The following is a 22,687-nucleotide window of genomic DNA, read 5'->3' as shown; positions in this document are numbered from 1 at the left end:
TTTCCTTAAGGTATTACTGTGTCTAGTTTCCCAGTCTAAACAAAATGCTGATACATACCTGAAAATGCTGTATCTGTCACTTTTCTTGTCACAATGCGTTAATTGGATTCAGCATCCTATGGAATCTCCATCTTGTTTATACCTTTGCTTGTTTTATTCATCTCTAATTTTGCTTCAGCTTCTTTTCAAAACTCAAAGCTCTCTTTTTTCTTTTGCTGCTCACATTGATTCTTCTATCTCCATCCTTCTGTGAGCCTCAAATAATCTTCAGGTGCTTACTCACATTCTTTTGCTTATAATTCTAGTACTAATTATCATGCTGATATATATTCCTGTGGCTGATACCAGAAAAAATATCAGCTAGGACCACTAAATGTCCAATATAACTTAAAAAATAAATCTTTCCCCAAAGCTATATCCTTTTCTATTCTCTGTTGTCACTTTCTAAATCTCCATCTGAAACCGGTGTTTACTGATTATTTTGAAGGCTAATTCAGATAAAAGGTGCAAGAGCTAAAGACCTTTTTTCCTTACTGATTGGTTAAACATCAAACAGGTCCACAGAATAAATAATATTATGTATGATTCAAAGAGATAACACCATAAAATATTTGGGATTCTGGAAAACTTGATCACGTAGCCAATGACAATTTTGCAACTTCCACAATTTTGTGGCCATGTAGGACTAGAAATGACAGGAGATTAGTTTAGAAATCAGTCATGTAGTCACTGGCAAGTGAATATATCAGATCAGTCTATCCACTCTTTATTTTCTACCACACCAATAAAATGGTACAAGCCTCTGTATTTTGAGCTACAGAGAACTCTCTCTTCGCTGTTAGGGGAGCATTCATATTCAGTCCAATAGACGCTGGGTTCCAGTTATTACCTGTATTCTTGGGTGTCTAAGCCACCTCTAAAATAATCCAGGCATCTTTTGAGATTTTGGTTTTTGCAAGTAAATCATCTGATAGAAAAAGTAAGTGCGTAGAAGGAGAGGCAGGGGCTATTGGGATAGACAGAGCAGGAGTGGTCAGGAGAAGCATTATCAGGAGAGCAGAAGCTCCAGGTCAGTATCTGCCCACATGCATTGCTGCTGAACTGCAGCAGCAGACTCTCTTAAAGGTCTGTAATTTAGGAGATATCCTTCTTGGAAAAATAAATGGAAGGGATGAACTCTTCTGATTCTCTCCAGGAGAACTAATTGTGATCTCAGACTTTGTTGGTTTTCCTGGCATGCATTCCCTGGTTGCAAAAAGGCTTTTTTATCCAACCCTATCAAAGGGTAATAGAAAAACATGCTCTGGGTTATCCTTAGATATGCATGAACATTATACTTGCCCAGAACTATCAAAGCACAAAAAAAGTAGAATGAGGCAGATGGGAACATTATGACCATAGACAGAGCCTAGCTAGATCCTTCCATAGATCAAGAACCCTCCAGAATTTCTGGGAAATCCTGCCATGTGTTATACATTTCATTTCAATTGCACGTACCAAATGTAATAAGCTAGTACAAGCTGTGGTTAGCTTTTGTATGGGGAAAAGCATCTGCAAGAAAACCCGAACTGCCTGGCAATTGCACGCTCTCCTAGGGCGGTATCTGTTAACGTTTTGAGGTTTCCACTGCAGAAGTAGAAATCAGACACTGCTTGGGAGTGCCTATTGTCAGGACACTATTCCATGTTTAAGGCAACATTCTTTAGCGTGGGTTAGGAAGAAATGAATTATGTGAGGAATGTGGTGGTAGTCTGGTGGTTACATGTTCATATTATTCTGCCCTGCTATACGTATTGTGAGAAAACTACAGAAAAGAAGTCAGGAAATGATCTCATAGACTCTTCTAGCCATACTACTAACCACAAAGGTGGAAGGAAGCACAGAAACAGTCAAAATACCCAGGACACAAGGGTAGCTGAGCTGCCTTTTATCAGCCATTTTCCTGTTGACTAAGAAATGATATTCTTTTGTCTGGTTCAGACTTTTCTGTCCTTTAAGATGGATGCTTTAGAGGGAGACAAAAACAATCGGAGGACCATTTTAAAAGTGAAGAACCATATTCTATATAAGATTAGCCAGGATGTGTGGCGTTAAAGGAAATCCTTGAGTGTCGTGAGAGTGCTAACGAAGAGGGTAGTTTATGAAGAACGTCATTGCAGGTATGTGCTCAAAGTGAGAGTAGGTACATCCTCTGCGAGGCAGGAAGGGCAGGTGAAGGTACAGATTCCCCCCCTTTTGCTGACTGGAGCACCTTAAGACCAGCTAAAAAAGCTCCTGGGCTACAGAAGTAGAGCCCGGCTAGACTCACCTCAATAGCACACAAGACTCGCGTCCACAGTTTGGAAAGAAAATGGGACTTCAGGGCACAGAAATAACTGAAAAACGAGGAAAACCCGACACAGATTTACCTCAGCTAGATCGCGCAAGGCTCAGTTGATGCCGTTTAACTGACAATCCCTCTGTCACTAAAGGAGAGGCGATAGGAGCAACTTCTCCCGGATGGGGTGGAAGAGGGCGGTTTGGGCTGCCCGGCCGCTGCCGCCAAAATCACCTCAGGGCCGGGCCGGGCGGGGCGGGGCGCGGCGGTCGGGGGACTCAAGAAGGAACTGGGAAGGACCCGCCAGGCCGGCGACCTGGGGGAGCCCCGGGCAGCTCTGCCCACAGGGATAAATAACCCCCTGTTCCCTCCTCCGCGTCCTCCCGTTTCCACCGGCGCAGGCCCGCGGCCGGTTCGGGGAAGGGCGCGGGGGAAGCATCGGAGCTCGGGCCGCGCCGGTCAGTGCCCACGGTGGCTCCGCAGGTGGCGCTCCAGCCCTGCACCGCCTCGGCCGGGCCCGGCCGCGCCGCGACTGCGCAGGGGCGCTGGGGGCGGGCGCATGCGCGGGGCGGGGAGGCGGGCGCTGAGGAGGGCCCGGTCCGCCCCCCCGCCGCCGCCGGTCTCCCTGGTGCTGCCGCCGGCGCGGCCGCAGTTCCCGGATGTAGCGGCGGGCGCGCGGGGCCGGCGGTGGCGGCTTTGCCGTTGTGGGGTGCGGGCGGGCGCCGCGGGCCGGGGGGGGACCGCTGCGGCGCCGGGGATGGGTGCGTAGGTAGGTAGGTAGGAAGCAAGCAAGCAAGCAAGCAAGCGAGGAGAAGAGTCGGCCGGAGGCTCCCGCCCGTCGGCTGCCGCCGCCCCGGCCGCGTCCCCCGGCCCGTCGGAAGGGTCCTTCCCTTCCCCGCTCGCCGTCGCGTCAGGATTGCCCCTCTCCCTCCCGCCCCCCTCCCTCCCTCGCCGCACCGGCACCCGCGGCCCGCGCCCTCCCTCCCGGCGCCCGAGGCAGCCGTCCCCATCGGGGTCCCCCTTCGCCGCCTGCGGGCTGCGCGCCCCCTCCAGCCGCCCCGGGGCCCGGGCCCGCGGGGCGTCGCCGGAATGAGCAGCTCGCGGAACAACCGGGTGATGGTGGAGGGAGTCGGGGCCCGGGTGGTCCGGGGCCCGGACTGGAAGTGGGGGAAACAGGATGGCGGCGAGGGCCATGTGGGCACCGTCCGCAGCTTCGAGAGCCCCGAGGAGGTGGTCGTGGTGTGGGACAACGGCACCGCCGCCAACTACCGCTGCTCCGGGGCCTACGACCTCCGCATCCTCGACAGCGCGCCCACCGGTGAGCGGCGGCCGGGTGGGAGGGAGGCGGGGAGCCCCCACGACCCCTTCGCGGCCGTGGGGAGTGCGGGGGGCAGCAGCCGAGGGCCCCCGCGGCGGGGTGAGGGTCGGGGCCCGTCCCTTGGGGCGGATTGTCCCCCTCCGCCTCTCTCTCTCGGGATTGGGGGGGGGGGGGGGGGGAAAGGCCGCCTTTCGCATGGCCGCGCCTGGGTGTCTGTATGCGTGCGTGCCTATGTATATGCATACGCTGGCTTAGAACAAATAGATGGTGTGTGGCTGTGGGGAGAGGAGAAGTTGTCCTGGGACTTTCAAATTGGGGTAGACAAAGCCAAAGTGATCTGCCGTAGAGAGGAGGCTCCCGGTGTGCTGGGGGGAGGCAGTGGAGGGAGGGAACCGAGAGGATGGTCCCGCAAGGTCTGGTTTGGTTTTTACACCCCACCCCCCCGAATTTATATTTCAGAGCTGTTTTGTAAAATGGTGACAGTCATCCTGAGTCAAGTATAGGGAGGGAGGATTGCAGAAAACAGGCGTAGCACCTTTTTGCTAAAGATTACATCAAGTGGTTGAAACACTGTTTTGTTATAATCTGCATGTTGCCTTTTATCTGTATTGCCAGACCTGCTGTAAAGTAGTGGAGGTACTGGAGAAAAAAGAAAAGCATTCGTTCATTTTTGTAATTACTTGGCTGCTTGATATTTATGCTTTAAATTCAGTCAATTTGGACAATGGATTTAGATCTGCACTGATGTTATGCGGCAGCGTTAGTGTTGCAAGCACGGCAGGGAAATGTTATTTTAGCACCTGTTTTTTTACAGTGAAAACTAACAAAGAAAAATACATTGTTTAGTTTCATCAGAAATATAGTGAGGTGGTTTTGGGCTGGGCAGGACTGCCTCAATAAGGAGATGGTTGGACCGATTTGTTAGGCTGCTTAGATATACTGTTTTTGTAACGTGTCTTTCATTTAGAATATGATGGAGAGGAGAGACCATCTTTGAGCCAGCTACGTGTAGTGTTACAGAAAGGAAAATTATAGCAGTGGGTTGAAGCTAACAGACTTCTGAAGAGACAGCATCACAGAATTCATTCTAATTAGTTACAAAAATGTTGCTAAGAAAAAAAAAACACACCACATGCATGGTGAGCCTTTGAGATGGATTTAATTTTTCTGTGTCTGGGTACCTTCCTCTCCCCTGGCTTCATGGTTGGATTTTTGGTGTTGTTTTGGAGGGTAGATACTATTAAAATGAGCTGAAAATCTTTTTGAAATGGACCTTGGAACAAGAAGTTAAGAGTAGTCTTCCAAGTTGTCGATCCTTGTCTTGCAGTTGTTTATGCTTTAAAACTTTACCTGCATTTGATGTCGTGTAGAAACCAGTGGGACTACTTCTGCCTAAAACTGAAGTGTATGCATAAATGTTGAATATGAGCCTTGAATGCTCATTATTCTAGCTATACCTGACATATTTGCAAGCTGACAGTATCCTGTTAACTGCATCTGGAAGCCTACACTTAATACTCAGTTTTAAGTCCCTGGGTTTTGTTTCGGTAGGTTTCTTTGCTGCTTTATTCCTTCTAATTATCAGTTATATTTGTACTTTTGTATTAGAATTTTAATTTCTGCTTCAGGTAGGACTATGTATATTGCTGTGGGAAAAACTCTGCTGTTTTCAGGCTTTGCAAAATGGCATTTCTCTTCCTGAGGTTTTTGGCCAACGTGTGCATCAGCCTGACAGAGCTGCTGCATGGAGTTACCCAGGGTTGCTTTTTGCTAGGGGGAGTTATTTTTGAGGTCATGGTTCCCTGGTGATAGGAAGAGTAAGAATCTGTCAAGTAGTAGCAGCAAAAGGGCAAAATTCATGGAATTAGGATACTGTCAATTTGGATTGAAATCCTGGTTTTACTACTGATTCACTTTGTATTCTTGGGCAAATCAATTCCCTTCAGTTTTCCACCTTTTTATAGTTACTTATTTTTCTCCATGGTAGTGACTATCCATTGTTTAAAGTAAGGGACTCTGACTTTGGATGATAGTTTGATACTATCTCTAGGCGTATTTAGATAATTTTGATATAAATAGTTACAGGAAAAGTGGCATTAGGTGACAGGAATTTCGAACTGTAGTATTAATAATGATGCTGGTGAGCAAGGAAATGTTATAAAGTATGGGGTCAGTTTTGGTTTGATGATACTTAGCACAGTGTTAAATCATGGCTTTTATAGTTTAAAATGAAAAAAATTTCTCTGGTTCATAAATTTACAGTCACAACATGATTGTAAGTTTATAGTGAGAATAAACATAAACATACAGCAGTAGAAAGCAAAACTAAATTATTTATTGCTGGGAGTTCTTTTTATTAGGTATTCAAAACCAGACTTGATTATAAGTTCTTAAAAGCAGTACTTGCAGCCAGAGTTGCTGCTTTGAGTTTGAGGCCCGTGCAGCCAGAAACAGTAGTGATGCATCAGGAACCCGTTGTGTTCTAGGAGTGATGTTTGAAGCTCATTCTACTGAGGAAAAAAAAAAAAAGAAATCTGAGTTTGATACATGTATGTGCATATATATATGTATATGCCTTTAATGCCAGAACAATGTTTCATAGACTTAATGATGTACGGTTCTTGTATTTTAATGGTTGTAGGCTATTACCAGCATTGCAACTTTCACAGCATGTTAACTTTTTATAAAACTTAAATAGCCTTAGTAGTAAGATTTTAGGATGGTCTTCTTCAAAATAAAAAGTCATCAATGAGTTACATGAAGTAAGCTATTTGCTCCAGATGTAGTCATCTGGGTAATGAATGACTTATGATATAAAGTTTTGTTTTGTTTTTCAGTTATGTCTACCAAGCTAGCTGTATTAGCTCCCATTGGTGATCATATTTACGTCAGCCAGCGTTTGTTTAAGCAAGACAGAGAGATTGAGGGGGATTAGTAAACTAAGAATCTGAAAAGAATGGAAATTTCAGTTAGAAGAAAGGAAATGTCAGTTAGGTCCTGTGTAGTTGGCTCCTAAATGGCGTAAGTGGTGGGATGCGATACATTAGCAGTGGAGCGTGGTTGCCTGATTACTTGCAAATAAATCCTGGTCTTTCTGTAATGCAGCCTTTTGCCAGGATCTAGGAGTCTTGAGAGTCCCCTTTTCCTGGTAGTGTTGTGGAAAAAGAAACAGAAAGGAGTAGTCGTCTGAGTTGCTGAACAGAAGCTAAAAGTATATAAACCCAAGCTTTATATTTAGAAAGGAAGGCAGCCTTCTGCCAAAGGTAAAGGCAGTGCAGTAGCATGTTTGTAGAGAGCACTCCTGACTACGTTCACATAATACTCATGATCATTACAGAAAGTTTCTGTGTTTATTCTCTTTCTGAAGATTTGCTTTCTACAAAGCTTAGGCAAAAATTCGTTTGTCATCTGTTTCCTCTTGTATATGGTTGGTTCAAAGTAACAATGTTACTTTCCTGCTTAAAATATTTACTCAATTGTGTTTGAATAAGGGGAGGTGGCGGAGGGGCTGGGGTCAGGAAGGGGAACCTTGTCATGGAATTATCCCACAGCTAGAGCGAGCATCTGTGCAGCGTGGAAAGCTCTATGTCCTGTATTCTGCTACTATTGAAAATTTAGGTGTTATCTATTGAAGATTCGTGTGGCTTTCTGTAGTTGCATTAATAGTTTTCTGTAACCTAAAGAGTTGCATAAATCATCATGAAGTCATACATGTTGGAACATTTTAAAAAGTAGAGCATCTTGGATGATTTATCCTACGTATTTGTTTATTTGTTTATTTGTTCTTGCTTTTAGCACGTCAAGTGTAATTTAAGGCAAATTGTCTTAGTCAAGGTTTTTTTTTTTTAGTGGCTATTTGTAAATACATACAGAACCCCTCACCAGTGAAAAATCTAATAGCTTCATGAGCAGTGGTACTTGGGAAGCCTGGTTTTTTTTTATAAACATGTCCTTTGTTCTTCCTGCCCTTCCCCCATGTCTCCTACACAATAGTCCTCTCCCTCCTCATGTATCTTGTGATACCCTTACCAGATAGGACACATGCTTTGGCAAGTCTGGCATCTCTTGTATATAGTAATTGGTCAGCTGGCTGCTGCCAAACAGGGTATTTAATAAATGAGTTATGGTTGTGCGGAGACTGATTTGAGTTTTCACGCAATTTGTTGGAATCTGGTTAATCTAAGAATTCTTTGTTTTCAGTTTGCCTGCAGTCTGGCCGTAGTGTAAAAACTATCTGGAGTGGAAGAATGGGAAGAACAAAACATTGGTATTGTTTTTTAAGTGTGGATGTAAATTAATCACTTTTTGAAGTAGTTTGTGATATCCCTTGCCTGATAGTAGTATTGTCATTATGATACAAAAAGATTTTGGCATATTAGAGTTCTGTAGAGAATAACGAGTGCATTGGAAACCAGATTTTGTTGGTTCTGAGAAGTAATTGAAATCACTATTGACTTCTGCTGTGCTTAACAGTGAGTAGTATGGATACCCCTTGTACATCTTATTTTACTGTTAAAATAAATGTTCTTTTATTGGACAGTTGTATATTGCCACCTTTGAAAATTATCTTTACAGCAGAGATATTTGTAACAAATTCATATACCAATTCGAGCAACACTGTTTCTATTTCCTTTCACAGCTTTAAGAGCGAGCGTGGGTTTTAAAAACTTGCAGGCGAAGGCTGTAAAATTGATGTATAAATGAGTGCTGACAGAGGAATGGTGAGCTAGGTAATCCAGGGAAGGTTTGGGAATAGATGACAAAAGTGAAAATAACTGTGGCAGGGACATAAGGGTAGGAAACTAATATGTAATGCAAATAGTAAAAACATTAACGACAAGTGAAGATCAGGAATACTGGATTTTATGGTGTGCTAAGGTTGGAGGGGCATTAGGAAATGGCAGCTATTTGAAAGTAATTAGGCATGGTGAAAGTACCCTTCTCATTACCTGGTTTCTTTTGTTTTTTTCAGTGCAGTATGGAGGATGATACAAAACCTGTTTCATTTTAAAATAGCCTGCTCCTAGGAAATTTTGAAGAATATTTAGAGGTTTAGTTTTTGCATTATCTCATTTTAGAGAGCTAAAGTGCTGTGCTCTTGTTCACAGCTGGCCAGCTGCAGGGCTGATGTTTGAATTCTGAAGTTTTTATGGCACTTTAATGTATTCCAGTAGTTTAATTAAGGCATTCTTTTCTAATATAAACTTTGTAAAGTTTGTGTTTCTCAACCTTTCTTAAACAGCCTTCCTTTCAAAGAGCGGAAGCGGTTTATGTGACAGATACAGATTGCATTTGGGTCAGGATTTCAGTTTGGTTCCAGAGCCTACACTTGACCCAGTCTCCTAGTTGTTCCTGTGTACTGTGCTTCAATTTACATCATGGGGTGGTTTTGGAGCACGCAAACTGTTTTACTTTTTGGTGAAAGTAAATTGAAAGATATGATCTCATTGCTGATGCGCATTCAGTCTGTGGGGCTAGAGCAGAGCTAGTCTGAAACATGTCTCTTTCCCTCCCGCCAAATGTGTGTAGTACCAGCATCAGGTCCTCAGTACTGAATTTTGATGAGTAGATGGCGACCACGGTGATTCGAGTTGTCCCCTTGCAGCCCATGGAGGGCCACAGTGGAGCAGGTATCCACACTGCAGCCTGTGGGGGACCCCATGCTGGAGCAGGTGGACATGTCCTGAAGGAAGCTGCAGCCCGTGGAGGGCCCACACTTGAGCAGTGTTTTCCTGAAGGACTGCAGCCCGTGGAGAGGACCCATGCTGGACCAGGGGAAAAGTGTGAGGAGCTGTTACGGACTGACCATAATCTCCCATTCCCCTTCTTCACCGAAAGGGTAGTCAGACATTGGAACAGGCTGCTCAGGGAAGTGGTTGAGTCCCCATCCCTGCAGGTATTTAAAAGGTGTGTGGATGTGGTGCTTAGGTATGTGGTTTAGTGGTGGACTTGGTGATCTTAAGGGTCTTTTCCAACAGAAATGATTCTATTTCCTCCAGGGGAGAAGCAGGGGGAGATAGAGGAGTTGGGAATGAAGGAGTGAAGTTGAGTCTGGGAAGAAGAGGGGGAGTGTAGGGAGAAGGTGTTTTAGTTTTTGTCTTTCCCACCATCCTCTTCTTTTTAATTGGCAATAAATTTAATTTTCCTCAAGTTAAGTCTGCTTTGCCTGTGATGGTAATTGGTAAGTGATCTCACTTTCATCTCGACCTACAAGCTTTTCCGTTTTATTTTCACTCCCCATCCTGTTAGAGAGTGAGAGAGTGGCTGGGTGGGCATCTGGCAGCCAGCCAAGGTCAACCCACCATACTCGTGTACCTATAATATCTAGTTCAACTAAAAAAAAAAAATTTCAACCTTCTTTAAAACATACTATTGATTTAAATAGTTCATTTTGTTTGTATTATGAACATGAATGAGAGTTCAGCTATCGCATTTCATGATGCAGTAGTAGCACCTCGTTTTAGCATCTTTTTTTTTTTTTTTAGCAATGAACTTAAAACTCTCTTAGTCCACTGTCACCAGAGGCATACAAATCTACTTCTTCCTCCAGACCTCTAGTGCAGTGGTTAAACATTCTGTAACAGGATTACTTGCCTGCTCCTGCTTTGCAGTGCTTTGTTTGTCATGCCAGCAGTGTTGTGCAGCACCACAAAGAACAGGATTGGGAAACCAATCCAGCTGAATATTTTTCCTCCTGGCTGTTTTTCATCCGGGTATGTTTCTTGATCCAGTTTACAGCTTAACTCTGCAAAAACCTTTTGCTGGCATAATGGAAAGAATGGAGCAGCATGATCAGGTGAGGCATGCACTGAAGTGGGTGTTGCTGCTGGAATCGTGTCAGGGAGTGGAGGAAGAAAGGCTCTATCTATCAGGGTGGTGTTTAGGGATCTGCGAGATAGAGATGTAACTCTCTCGATCAGAGACTCCAAATACAGTCATGTAATGTTCTCTTGTAAGTCCCAGACACTCTAGTCAGTAAAATGACTTCTAAGTCAAACATCTTTGTATATTCTTTTTCTTTATCTTTCCTAAGGAAGTTTTTCTGAGTTTTTCCACTGCTGCTTTTGCCTCACTGCCTAGAAATGTTTAGTTTTTATTTAAGTTTACTGTGAGATGACCTAGTTCTGTATTGCATGACTCACGATTATACCTCTCTTTTGCCCCCTTTCCTGCTGCTTGGACAAACTGAAGAATCCTGCAGTACCCAATTCCTTGGTCCTTTTACATCCAGAACAAATGTCATCCTTGGCAAACTGTCTTCCCTGAAGTTCAGCAACCGTTAAAAAAATTCCAAAGATGTGTTACTTCTGTTTCTATGTGAAATACCAATTTAGCAATCAATTAAAAAAAAAAACCAAACAAAACCAAATACCACCCCAAATACCACCCCTCAGTCCCAAGTGCCATAACTAGTTAGACTTTTTAACCTGTTACTGTTTTGTTGCCTTGCTTATCTGAGTCCTTTTAATGCACCTGCTCTTGAACACTACCAAAAAGTAGTAAAATGGTTCAATACAGTTCATATCAGTGAGGCAGCCACTGCAAGGTCATAGCTAATGCTATCTTTTTGAGTGTCACAGATAATCAACAGATACCAGACATCAAAGTCTCAGTGAACATAACAAGGAAGATAGCTTTCTCCTTGATGTTAATCCTCCATGCTGGGAACAGGGTCATTGATGGAGTTGTGTGGGGGGAGGAGATGTATGGGTGATTTCCAAGTTCTTGTTTTGTAGAAAAATAGCATTTTTAGTTGTTGTTACCAGGCAGCAAACACTTTTTAAATGTAGAAGGTTAGCCAAAAAGAATGATTATGGTATACGAGGTGTGTTGTCTGGCAGTTGGAGTTGGCAAATAACGTTATGGGTTATAGGACTTGTCTGTGCCAGACCTTCAAAATTTCAGCACAGACTTTGTGGTCAAGGTATGGATGCTGCCTTAGTCATGAACCGCTCCAGGAATTACAGTGCTCGTTTAGTATACTGTCAGCAGTTTCAGTGTTTTTGTTGTCACTGAAGGCTATCTTTGGCTGTCCTGAAGAGGTGCTCAGATCTCTGTGGTGCTATGTGCAGTCTTTGCTCCAAATGTATTGCCTTTTTCAGCCTTAACTAAATATTTATTCCAATGTTCATGCATCAGGAAAATTTTTAATCATGAGGACAGAAATCTTCCTAAATACATTTATAATCAAGTTTGGAAGCGGGTAGGGTGAGAAGCCTTCTTGGTTAGGAGAAATGATACACGAGATGATTTTGCTGGCATTCAGAGGGACCTTGACAGGCTGGAGAAATGGGCCAACAGGAATCTCATGTAATTCAACAGAGAAAGGCTGAGTCTTGCACCTGCGGAGGAATAACCGGTACAAACTGGGGACAGCTGGCTGGAAAGCAGATTTGCAGGAAAGGACCTGGGGGTCCCAATGGACAGCCAAGTGACCGTGAGCCAGCAGTGTGCCCTTGTGGCAATGAAGGACAGTGGTATCCTGGGCTGCATTAGGGGGAGCGTTGCCAGCACGTGGAGGGAGGTGATCCTTCCTCTCCACTCAGCACTGGTGAGGCCACCACTCCTGGAGCGCTGTGTCCTGTTCGGGGCTCCGCAGTGCAAAAGAGACATGGACATACTGAGTGGGTCAAGCGAAGGGCTGCAAATGTGTTTTAAGAGGTCTTAAGGCATCTGGTATGAGGAGAGGCTGAGGGATCTAGTGGTCTTTAGCCTGGAGAAGAGAAGGCTCAGGGGGATCTTACCAGTGTATATAAATACCTGATGGGTATTGTAAAGACAATGGAGCCAGACTCTTTTCAATGGTGTAAAGTGACAGGACGAGGCAATGGGCACAAATTAAAATGCAGGAATTTCCACTTAAGCATAAGAAGAAACATTTTTTGCTCTAGGGATGATTGAACACTGGAACAGGCTACCCAGAGGTTGTGGAGTCTGCATTCTTGGAGGTGCTCAAAACCTGACTGCATATGGTCCTTGGCAACTGTCTGTAGTTTACCCTGCTTTGAGCAGCGGTGGTTGCACTACACAATTTCCCGAGGTTACTTCCAACCTCAGCTATTACGCGATTCTCTGAAATGATCAGACAAGAAGGCATTTCCTTCAGTTTTGCCTCTCCAACTGTTGATTTTTCTTCACTGCAGGTGGCTTAGCTGTTGAACACAAGTGACTAATAGGTTTATAGTGAATTTGGCAGTCATTTCCAAAAGCGTCCCTTCTGGAGGGGACAAAAAACATTCTTTTTCCTCACTAATTTCAGAGTGATCTGTGTTTTTGGCATTTTTTTTAAGGGTGCGTGACTAGCAAAATTCTGTGCTACTCCAGCCTTTTAGTGCTCATTTTTATCTTGTGCTACATACTGAATGCCAGTGCTTCTCTCTTCTATTACGCAATTTTTTCCAAACAGCAGCAGAATTTGACTTTTTTTTTAATTAAATAAACTTGTGGCTGTTCACTGTATTCAGAACGCATGGATGGAAACTGTCTGTGACTGATCACTTTCACTCTGCTGTAGCTTGGCAAAGCTGTAGGAGTAAGTAGTCTTGAGAACTCAGTTTTTGTGGAAGGCTGGGCAGAGCACATGCTGGTGGGTTACACCTGGTCTGTCTTTGGCACATTCTTTTCAAGAAAACCAACATACAAAGCAGTAAAATGCTTAAAAAATGGTAACAGGTTTTCATGAAGCTAATGGATCTGTCTAAGAGAGCTTATTTTTTTCCTGTATAAAAAAGAATAGAGATAAGCAGTTATCTTTTCCACCATACAAAATGTGTAAGTCAAACTAATGATTTTTAAACTGTCATGCACAGTTGAACACAGTAGCCTTTGTGGTATAAGGTGTGTTGATAGTCTTAATCCAGAGATAAAATTCTAGATTGCCTGTATATTTTGACATGCGCATTTCTGACCCTCTAACTTGTAGTTAAAGGATTTCTTATTTTCTTTCTCTGATTTGCATAGATGGAAAAAACCAAACGTAGCTTTCTCAGCTGTTTGAGCTGAGAAAAATAGAACATTTCAGGAATAGACTGGCAACTGGAGATATGAGGCAAAGTCCAATATCTTTTCCCCTCAGTCGTAGAGGCTGATAGGGTATCACTAGCAGCCTTTCTTTATTGTTAACTTTTTAGTACATGGTTTCAAATTATAATGGTGTGCGACAGAAATCTGTGTAGTGATGTAGCAAAGTTGTTAGTCTCTTTTTCCTTTTTCTCTCCACAGGTATCAAGCATGATGGAACTATGTGTGATACTTGTCGACAGCAACCCATCATTGGTATCCGATGGAAATGTGCTGAATGTACAAATTATGACTTGTGCACAGTTTGCTATCATGGGGACAAACATCACTTGAGGCATCGTTTTTACAGAATTACCACACCAGGAAGTGAAAGGTAAAATGTAATTTTTTCCCGATGAAATTAAGCAGGAACCGTTAATTGTGGTTAACTTTTAAACTGCAGATTTGGTTACTGAAAACTTGTATTAGGTAAGACGGTGGCTTGAGGTGTAGATTCTGTTACTGGTTCTCTGCCTCTTTGTGAGGGAGGGTAGCTAGGACAGATCTTTGGAGCTTGGAAAACATGGAAGTTCTAGAAAGAGTGGAGTAGAGAAAAAAGTTAGGATATGATTATTCAGTTTCTTTTAAGCTCATTGCAGTCTTCCTAGTTCTTGTGTTATCATATAGCAGCTTTAAAACAAAGGCAATTATGTTTACACAATGTGTTATCGCAAAATGATTTGTCAATGAATTCCTGAATGTGAAAGTTTAATTAGGTTCAAAAATGGTGTAGATGGATAGAGGGAAAATATCCTCCTTGTGAGCTATGAAAAACAGAATGATCTGACGACAAAACTTCTGACTTGAACTGCTTAAACTGCTCGCTACAGAAAGCAGAGCAAAGATGCTATGAAAGGTTGTTTTACCCTTGCCTTGGTTTTCACGTTCTTTTTTTAAGCATCTATTATTGTCTTCCAGCGAAGAACTCTGAACAAAATTGGCATTTAGTGTGTTCTTGCATAGCTGTTCTTGTGTTCTTGACTTTAAATAACTTGTCTAAATCCAAAGCCCCTCTCTGTCATGATTTATCTACCAGTTAAGTGAGAACAGTGATATTTGCCTGTTACTAAATACTTGGAGAGCTACAGTAAAGCACTGTGTAAAGGCTACATGCGGTGGTATCACCTCTGTGATAACTCTCCAGAATGTTCTTTCATGAAATCATTGGAAGCTTTTTTTGTTAGTTATGATACTCAGCTAAATCCAATGTGTGTCAGACAACATTTATCTCCTCTTCTTGGAGAAGTAAGATTTGCAAATATGTTGTAATTCAGTGATGTGCTTTTATCAGTGCTTTTACAGTTAAGGGGAGTGGTTGGAGCACACAAACTGAGTTCTCATATCGTGTCTTGTAGGGCCTGTGTTTGTTTTCTCAAACGTTTGCCTTGAAGTTTAGCTATGGCTCAAATGCCCAGGTCAGTGGCTTAATCAAAAAGTAGCTTGTGTTTTTTTGAGATTCATGACAGCAGATCTAGGTACCAAATAGATATCATAAGCTTGTGTCTCAGTTGTAATGTTCTAATGCAGAACAAGACTTAGAAGTTGAAAGCAAGAGTAGAAAGTGCTGGTTTAGTGTAATTAGTAGAGGATAGATAACAAAACACAAATCTGTTTTTTCTATTTATTTCTTTTTTAAAAATCTCATTGCTTGCTTTTTTTTTTTTTTAGCTGAAGTTTCCTTTGTAGTTTTAAGTGGTCTGTTCTGGTGTATAAAGCATAATTTTTGGTTTTGGAGATAGATTGTATGCAATTGCAGGAAATCTTTTGCATCTTGTCACTTTCTCCCTATCTTTGTTTACTCCCATTGAGCTCTGTCTTGCAACTCTTATCTAGAAGGCAGCTTCATCTGCCAAGGAGCTGTTTCTGTTGGATCAAGCTTAACTGAGAAAAACTGATTAAAGTTGACTGTTTGAGGGAGGAGAAAAGGGCAAAGCAGTGCTATTGAATTTGAGGGATATCTCATGCGATAAATGGCAAGAGGCATCTGAGGACTTTTGGATGAAGGAAAGCATAAGCTCTACCTATTTTATTTTTGAGTCCGGGATATCGTATGAGCAGCATGCTAAAGTAATGTATGCTGGGTTTTGTCTCAGTTTTGTAGGTGTTGAGATCTTTCTAAAAGGCTGCTATAAACAACATTTCTGTATGTGTTCCATCACTCTTTTATATTACTTAGATAAAAATGGCTAATATTTTCATGTGCTCTTTGCATGGATTCTCACAGTTTAACTTTTTCCTTGCCTGCCATCTGCTGGATGTTAAAAGTTTAGCAGGAGGGTGATACACTTCCTGAAGAGGTCAGGAAACATTCAGAATTTCAGCTGAAAAATACTTTTGTCTGGCTACATTTTCTTGGCATGAAGTAAGAAATCTGGTTTCATGCAAACTGGTGGCTTTTGAGATGACTGAAAAGGCAGAAAAAATGTTTGTCTCTTTGTTTCTACTTGTAAGTTAAATGCTCATGAACTGTTCTGTTTGGGCTTATCTACTTCAGTTATGTTGAAGTCAGAGGGAAAGAAGAGGTTTGCTTTAGAAAAATAACATATTATGACTGAAAAAATGGGTGCTGATATATTGAATTAAATTTGCCAAGATATGCTATTAGAAGGATGTGGAAAATAAACTGAGACATGGAGGGGAAAGGGGTGTAGCTCTTACTTAATAGCATAATTTTGAATAAAAATGGGAGGACAATTGCATGACAGTAATATTGGCCTAGGATGCATCCAAGAGAAACAGAAATGTGTTGTTTATATGACTCTGTATGTTAATGATTTTAATAATATGAGTACAGATCTATGTGTAAGTGGTTACGAAATTATTGCTGGTAGTAGGAAGTTTGAAGCAGAAATTATCATTAGAATTAAAAACTAATTATAAACATACAATAAATCAGATTTAGGAAGATCATGGTTTTTTATCTTGTGGGGTGCTGTTCAAGTTGAGAATTGAATGGATGCAATTCATGCACTGAAATCTGCGTTTGTAGGGTTATTTTTGTTTCAAGATGCTCGCCTTCCTTCCCATCCCCAAAGATTTGTTTTGGACTTTCTTTATTATCTTGACATTTGTGGATTCTTCTTTTAATAACTTCAGGGTATTGTTGGAGTCTCGCCGTAAATCAAAGAAAATTACAGCAAGAGGAATCTTTGCAGGTGCCAGGGTGGTGCGAGGAGTTGACTGGCAATGGGAAGATCAAGATGGTGGCAATGGGCGTAGAGGAAAGGTAAAAATAAAACTGATTTAAATAAGAAAATGCATTTCTGCATGCTCATGTAATGGCCTCAGTGGCCTTTCTAATTGTAGAGTAAAAATACCACCATAAAAGTTATATTTTAATTTGCTGTGCATTTTTTAATCTTACTCTGTAATGCTCCAGCATTTAGAAAGAGGAGGGAATGTATACTATGACCAGTTCTTTTAATTTAAATTTACATTTTTATAATACCAACACAAAGTTTTTAAAACTACTAAATTTTTGTCTTGGTGGTTCTGTTTAAGACTGGTTTGTAACAACAGTAAGATCTTGGGCATATTTCAGCATTACTAGAGAGCTGGTATAAAAACAGAGCTTTCAAGAATAGCCCTTTCTGGTTGTAACTGCATTCCGTAGTCTTATTGCTTGTGGATCAGCACATTTGTGTATCTCTTGCTCTTGGTTTTCAGTGCTTGCAGCCTGGATTTTTGTTCTTCATCTAATAATTATAGGGACTTTTCCAGTTTAAAATTAGAAATTTTACAAGTGTTGGATGTGGATAGTATATTACTGGCTTAGGATGTTATATGAGTGTTTGTGATTTGTGGTATAATAAAAATATTTGGATTTATTGAAAATTGCATGGAATTATATGTTGCTAATCATAACCTTTGTAAATTTTCCGTTTACAACTTACGTTTACCTTGAGAACTAATGAAGGTTTGTTATAAATATGAACATACAGCAGGGAGTGTAAAATACGCTATGACTTTTATCACCAAATATGAGATGTTCTAGAAGGAGAATTGGATGCCCTCATATCTGGGTGAACTGGTGGTTGTTGTTGCATTTATTTTTAGTACACTTAAGCAGTATTTAAAATAAAGTGAAAAATTCTCGAATAAGATATTTAGCCTATTTTATATCCTAGACATTTATGGAAGCTTTAGGACTTTTGGGGCTTTCATTTTGGATTTTATTGAGAGGAAATAATGAATTTAAATCTCTTAAAGCAAGGGATATTCAGATGCAGCTTTATTCATCTTGATTATTTACCCCTTGCTGTGAATGTGGCAAGATATTTTGAAATCTCTGAAACTTTGAAAAATAAGAGTCTTATCCTGCATTGTCTGCTTTATGTACTAAACTTGAATTAGTGGGATTATTTGCAAGCTGAAAAATATGTATAAATGCATATAAATGTTTTTAACAAGGAAAAGCAGATGGTAGATAGCAGAAACAGCCTTTAAATAAATGCAGATAAGATGACATTCTGGAAATTTATTTTTTTTGAATAATGGAAGTGTTTTCAGAATTCGGTGCATGGCCTCATGGTTTCAGAAATGTCAGGGAAAGCCCTTTTGACTCTCCTCCTTTTGTACTGTTGTTAAACAGATTGGCTCTGGAAATAAAACTTTGTCTCCTGACATAGTGCACCGCCACCAGGCTAGTGCAGGTTAAACCAGACAAATTGAAGCAATTAAAATAGTTTTCATCCTGTTTTTCTTAGTTAAATGCTGCTTCTAGTGAGAACATGTCAAAGCATCATAAAATAAATTTTTACAGTTCAGATTTTGTTCTCTACTTATGTAGTTAGATTACCTACCACATATACAAAAGAAAAATAGGCCTACAAAGCATATATTCAGGCTGCCATCTTATTAAGATACCTAGGGAACACTTCTATCAAACAGAAAACAGCTTCAGAATAAATGTTATTAAATTCAGTAAAACTGCTGTATCCTGAATTATTCTGAAGAGATGAATAAGGTTTTAAGATCAAATTGTGCTTTTAGGTCTTTGTTCTAGAAATCATTTTCTTAATTTTAAATCTGAATAGGTAACTGAAATCCAGGATTGGAGTGCGTCGAGTCCACATAGCGCAGCATATGTTCTTTGGGACAATGGTGCTAAAAACCTTTACAGAGTTGGCTTTGAGGGCATGGTAAGTATAAAAGAACACAAAGGGTAAAATGCATGGTGGGGGAAGGGTAGTAAGAATAACTTGTGCTTTATTATCCTGCTTTTGTAATACTCTTTGTCAGCTTGCATGCTGTTAGTCAGGTCATTGTGAATACAGCTGTATGGATCATGCATATGTATTAGGAAGAAAGTCTGATCTGGGAATTTATAAAACATGTGAATAACTTCAAGTTAAGGGCTGGTTTCTGCCGGAGTATAGTAAATATTTACATTGCATACATTATTATCTTACCGTGCTACTATTGTGCTTCAATTAAAATTCAGAAAAGAAAAAGAAGCCTAGTTGTGAACTTTTTAAAGACCCTGTTTCTTGAACTCCTGAACTCTTCAGTTCACTTCAAATTTTGGTGTGATTACTGCAAGATTTGCAGTTTTTAAATTACTGGCAACACTCAGAATCCTCTTGAGAGCAATTTTTTGATCAATGGAAAGTTGTTAAATTAAGTTACAATGTTAATTTGCTTTAGCACTAAATTTTTCTTTTTCGCTGCCTAGCTTCTACAGCTACTTCTACAGCTTTAGAGAGAAAATGGGTCAGACTCTAGCCTAAGTGCCTTCTGTTGCTGGGTTTTCTTATCCTAATGTGGGTCAGGAAAAGGTTACTTTGATTATCGGCTGCTTATAACACCTTAATTAGCATTTTCTTTGCATGATTTTTGTTTGATACTGCAGAGGAAAACCATGTTAACTTAACATTCAAGTGTCATCTTGTCAGATGTGTATCAATAATAAAATGTTAAACAATGACTAGTCTACTTTTTTTGAAAGTAAAATATTTTGCCTTATAGCCTCACTTGAAATAAAGTTTATTTTTATAATAAAAAATAAATACTAGATACCACTTTTGCAGTAAATACGTGTTTTAGTGTCAGGTTTAAAAAGAATAAACATCCTTAGTGCAGGTCAGCTTTTCTGATGTATGAAGATGCTAAGGATAAAATATGTTAGTATTGAATTATGTCCTTCATGGTCCCCCCCGCCATTTCTAAAGAAAATTCCTTATATACTGCCAAAAGGGAAAGAAAGTTATATGTAGCATTATGTAGTATATTATTATTAAACCAATGGTTGCTATCTTTCACCCTTATATTTGATTGTGATGTATGGAGGAGGAGCACAATTACAAAATCTCGATAGAATGAGATACAGATCAACTGATTTTTTTTTTTTGTTGCAATTTCAGTTGCTGTGTTAAAATTTGTGCACTGCATAGTAGGAGTGCTGTGGAATCATTGAAGATTCCTTCTGGCCTCAGTAAAAAGTACATTTAAGATAAGTTATATCCTGTTCTGAAATAGTTATTCCCTTAAAAATAAAAATATATTTATTACTTGTAAATCAACTATATTCTGTTGCCACACGAAAGTGTTAAATATTTATAGAATACTTGATTAACTACTGCAACTGTAAATTTGAATGGATACAGGTGACCCTTCCCACAAGATTTGTACAGACAGAAATATTTGGTCAGTCATTTAATTAACAACAAAAAACTGTTAAAATGTTTGTGAAACTACATATATGTTCTATATGTATATATAGGATAATATATAAATAATATATGTACATACTTATGTATAAAAAGGATAATTTGAGGCTTTATATGTAGTGTTTACCTGATTGTAATCCATTCTTACAATAACTTTATCTTTGTCAGATACTTCTATCAAATGCAATTTTCACTTCAGACAGAATGGATTCTTGGATATCTGTGACAAATAGTCATTTGAATATAAAGCTAGATTTTATAACTGATTCATCACTTGCTAAGTGTACAACTCCGTTATGATTACTTACTACTATTTACGTGCTATTATGTAAAGTTGACTAATAGACTGTCAGAAAGTTCATGTGAAGTTGGGGCAAACTTGCTTTGGGACTTGGATAAGAAAGTCCTGAGAATGCGGAATCAACAATACTCAGTGTCTGCCCATGTAAATACAGCTGGGAAGAGACCCCTACTTGCAAATGAAAAACACTTGACTCATGCAAATGGAGCTGATTAAAGAAACACAGCTTATTATTGTAAGTCAGGGTTGCTTGTTTGATAGCTGACTGGCTGCATCTGGTCCTCAAAATTAATCTATCTAGCCTGCCAGCTTTTCCTTAGGAGAGATGAGGACTGGCTGGTGGAGCAGCAGGTGCTGGCTGAAAACTTGCATTTATTTGCGGTCAGATCCTTAGAGTTTTTATTCGAGTTTGCTGTTGCTGTGTTTACATATGAAGTGGTTGAGAGGGATGCATCTTGCCTGTCTTTGTGAAGCCTGGCAATTTAAATCTGTGAGTTTCTGCTGCCACAGGCCACAAATTCCCAAATTGAAATCTGTTTATATGATACTGTTAAGCTGAATAATGTGTTTGCTACATCCATAATAGGAATAAAGTCCTATTGGCTAATATAGTTATTGACACTGCTTGCATTTCATATCTGTATGTACTCAGATTCTAGAGCTAGACCAAGCTGTTAACCACATTACCTGCTTTAGAATTGTGTGAACATAGCCTTTTGCAATAAAAAGTTACACTATGTGGGATTAGAGAGTTAATGAGAAGATTGTGATTTAGCTTTTTGGACTTGTTTCTAGTTTTTATTTGTTCATATCACACAGCTGAGAATTTAAAGCTGGCAACTTCCCTTGGTTTTCAATAAGCATTATATTCTACTACTTACTCATAGAATGATTTTGCTATAAAAACTTCAGAAAATAGTTCCATCAGCAAGAGTGCCCTAAATCAGTTTAATTATTTAGGAACTGTTTTTGTGCTACCAAATTTCTTTGTTCTTGCCCTCCCCCCCCCCCCCCCCCCCGTGATTAACCTCCTCCTCTTGTTTTTTATTATGGAGGATCTTGCTTTCATCTGTGTAACCTTTGAAAGAAGTAACTGTAGTCATCATCTATCATTGTCACAGTAATCTGTAAGCCATCTGTGGTTGTGTACTTTTTTTTTTCGACAAATTCTGAATAGTTGAGTGCATTCCTTGCCCTTGTGTTTTTGACGTTGCTTTAAACTTTCTTATCCTGATTGATACCTAATGTCTGTTCGTCAGCATTTATTAGGGTTACTCTTAAAGATAATCCTTGAAATTTCTCTGGAGGATTTTAAGAATGACTTATTAACACCTTTTTTTTAATAGAAACAAGGTAAATGTCTTAGCGTACTAGGCATTGCCAGTGAGTACTTTATATACTTTATAACAAAGTATATAGAAATATGCTTTCTGCTGCAGTTACAACTGTCAGATCTGTGATGTAAGTCACATCTTCAGCTCTCTAGTCCTTTATCTTGTCCCCAGTACATTCAAAATGAGGGGTTTAGGAAGGAACAACAAGTATTTTTGTTATTTTGTTAGTTTAGTGTCCTTCTGTTGCTTCTAGGTGCTGATCAAAACTGATGTGAAACACAGAAATGTGAATTTTGGCCGCCTTTACACATGGAGCAGGTGGTTTTTATTACATTACTGACAGTGTAGCCAAAGTTAGGTGGTGGTTAGTTGTTTTGGAATCCAGACAGGAAGGAGAAACTTGCTTATACCTTGTGCATTTATTTGCATTTGTCAGCAGACTTTGTTAAGCTTTTTGTTTGTGTAGTCTTAATTCTGTACATTTCTGCTATAGTCTCAACCAAGCCAAGTTTTTCATCTCTCTGTAACTGAGTTGCTTGGAAACATACTTCTCTTAAGCAGAAGTGTACTTACTGATCCTTTTCCAATTTTGTTATTTATAGTATTGACTCACAAGGAAGACTTTAAAATGATCCTCCTTAAAAAAAAAAAGTTACACATGGAAAGTTTTTGTAAGTGCCTATAATCAGT

At 40.3% G+C, this 22,687-nt stretch overlaps 1 protein-coding gene across 8 annotated transcripts in view; it reads left to right on the top strand.

Moving 5' to 3' along the window:
- Positions 1–2,911: 2,911 nt before the first annotated feature.
- MIB1 (MIB E3 ubiquitin protein ligase 1) overlaps positions 2,912–22,687 on the top strand; it is an 84,782-nt gene continuing 65,006 nt past the window's right edge. For 5 of the 8 annotated variants that reach the window (XR_015704244.1, XR_015704241.1, XM_087755139.1 and 2 more), the window contains exons 1-4: positions 2,913–3,635; positions 13,857–14,028; positions 16,791–16,920; positions 18,731–18,835. Coding sequence is in view for 5 of the 8 variants with exons in the window: in XM_087755139.1 (XP_087611265.1) it covers positions 3,407–3,635; positions 13,857–14,028; positions 16,791–16,920; positions 18,731–18,835 (636 nt within the window). In the remaining 3 variants the exon portion in view is untranslated. Of the gene's footprint in view, positions 3,636–9,240; positions 9,543–10,366; positions 10,432–13,856; positions 14,029–16,790; positions 16,921–18,730; positions 18,836–22,687 lie in introns of those variants that run through there. The other 3 variants (XM_087755156.1, XR_015704247.1, XM_087755151.1) reach the window with 3 other exon arrangements.

This window comes from Nipponia nippon, unplaced genomic scaffold (genome assembly GCF_047370975.1).
Source record: "Nipponia nippon isolate SJK-2023a ecotype South Korea unplaced genomic scaffold, ASM4737097v1 scaffold_1, whole genome shotgun sequence".
Taxonomy (NCBI): Eukaryota; Metazoa; Chordata; class Aves; order Pelecaniformes; family Threskiornithidae; genus Nipponia; species Nipponia nippon.
Note: the sequence above shows the minus strand (reverse complement) of the source record. Positions and strands in the feature narration are given on the sequence as shown.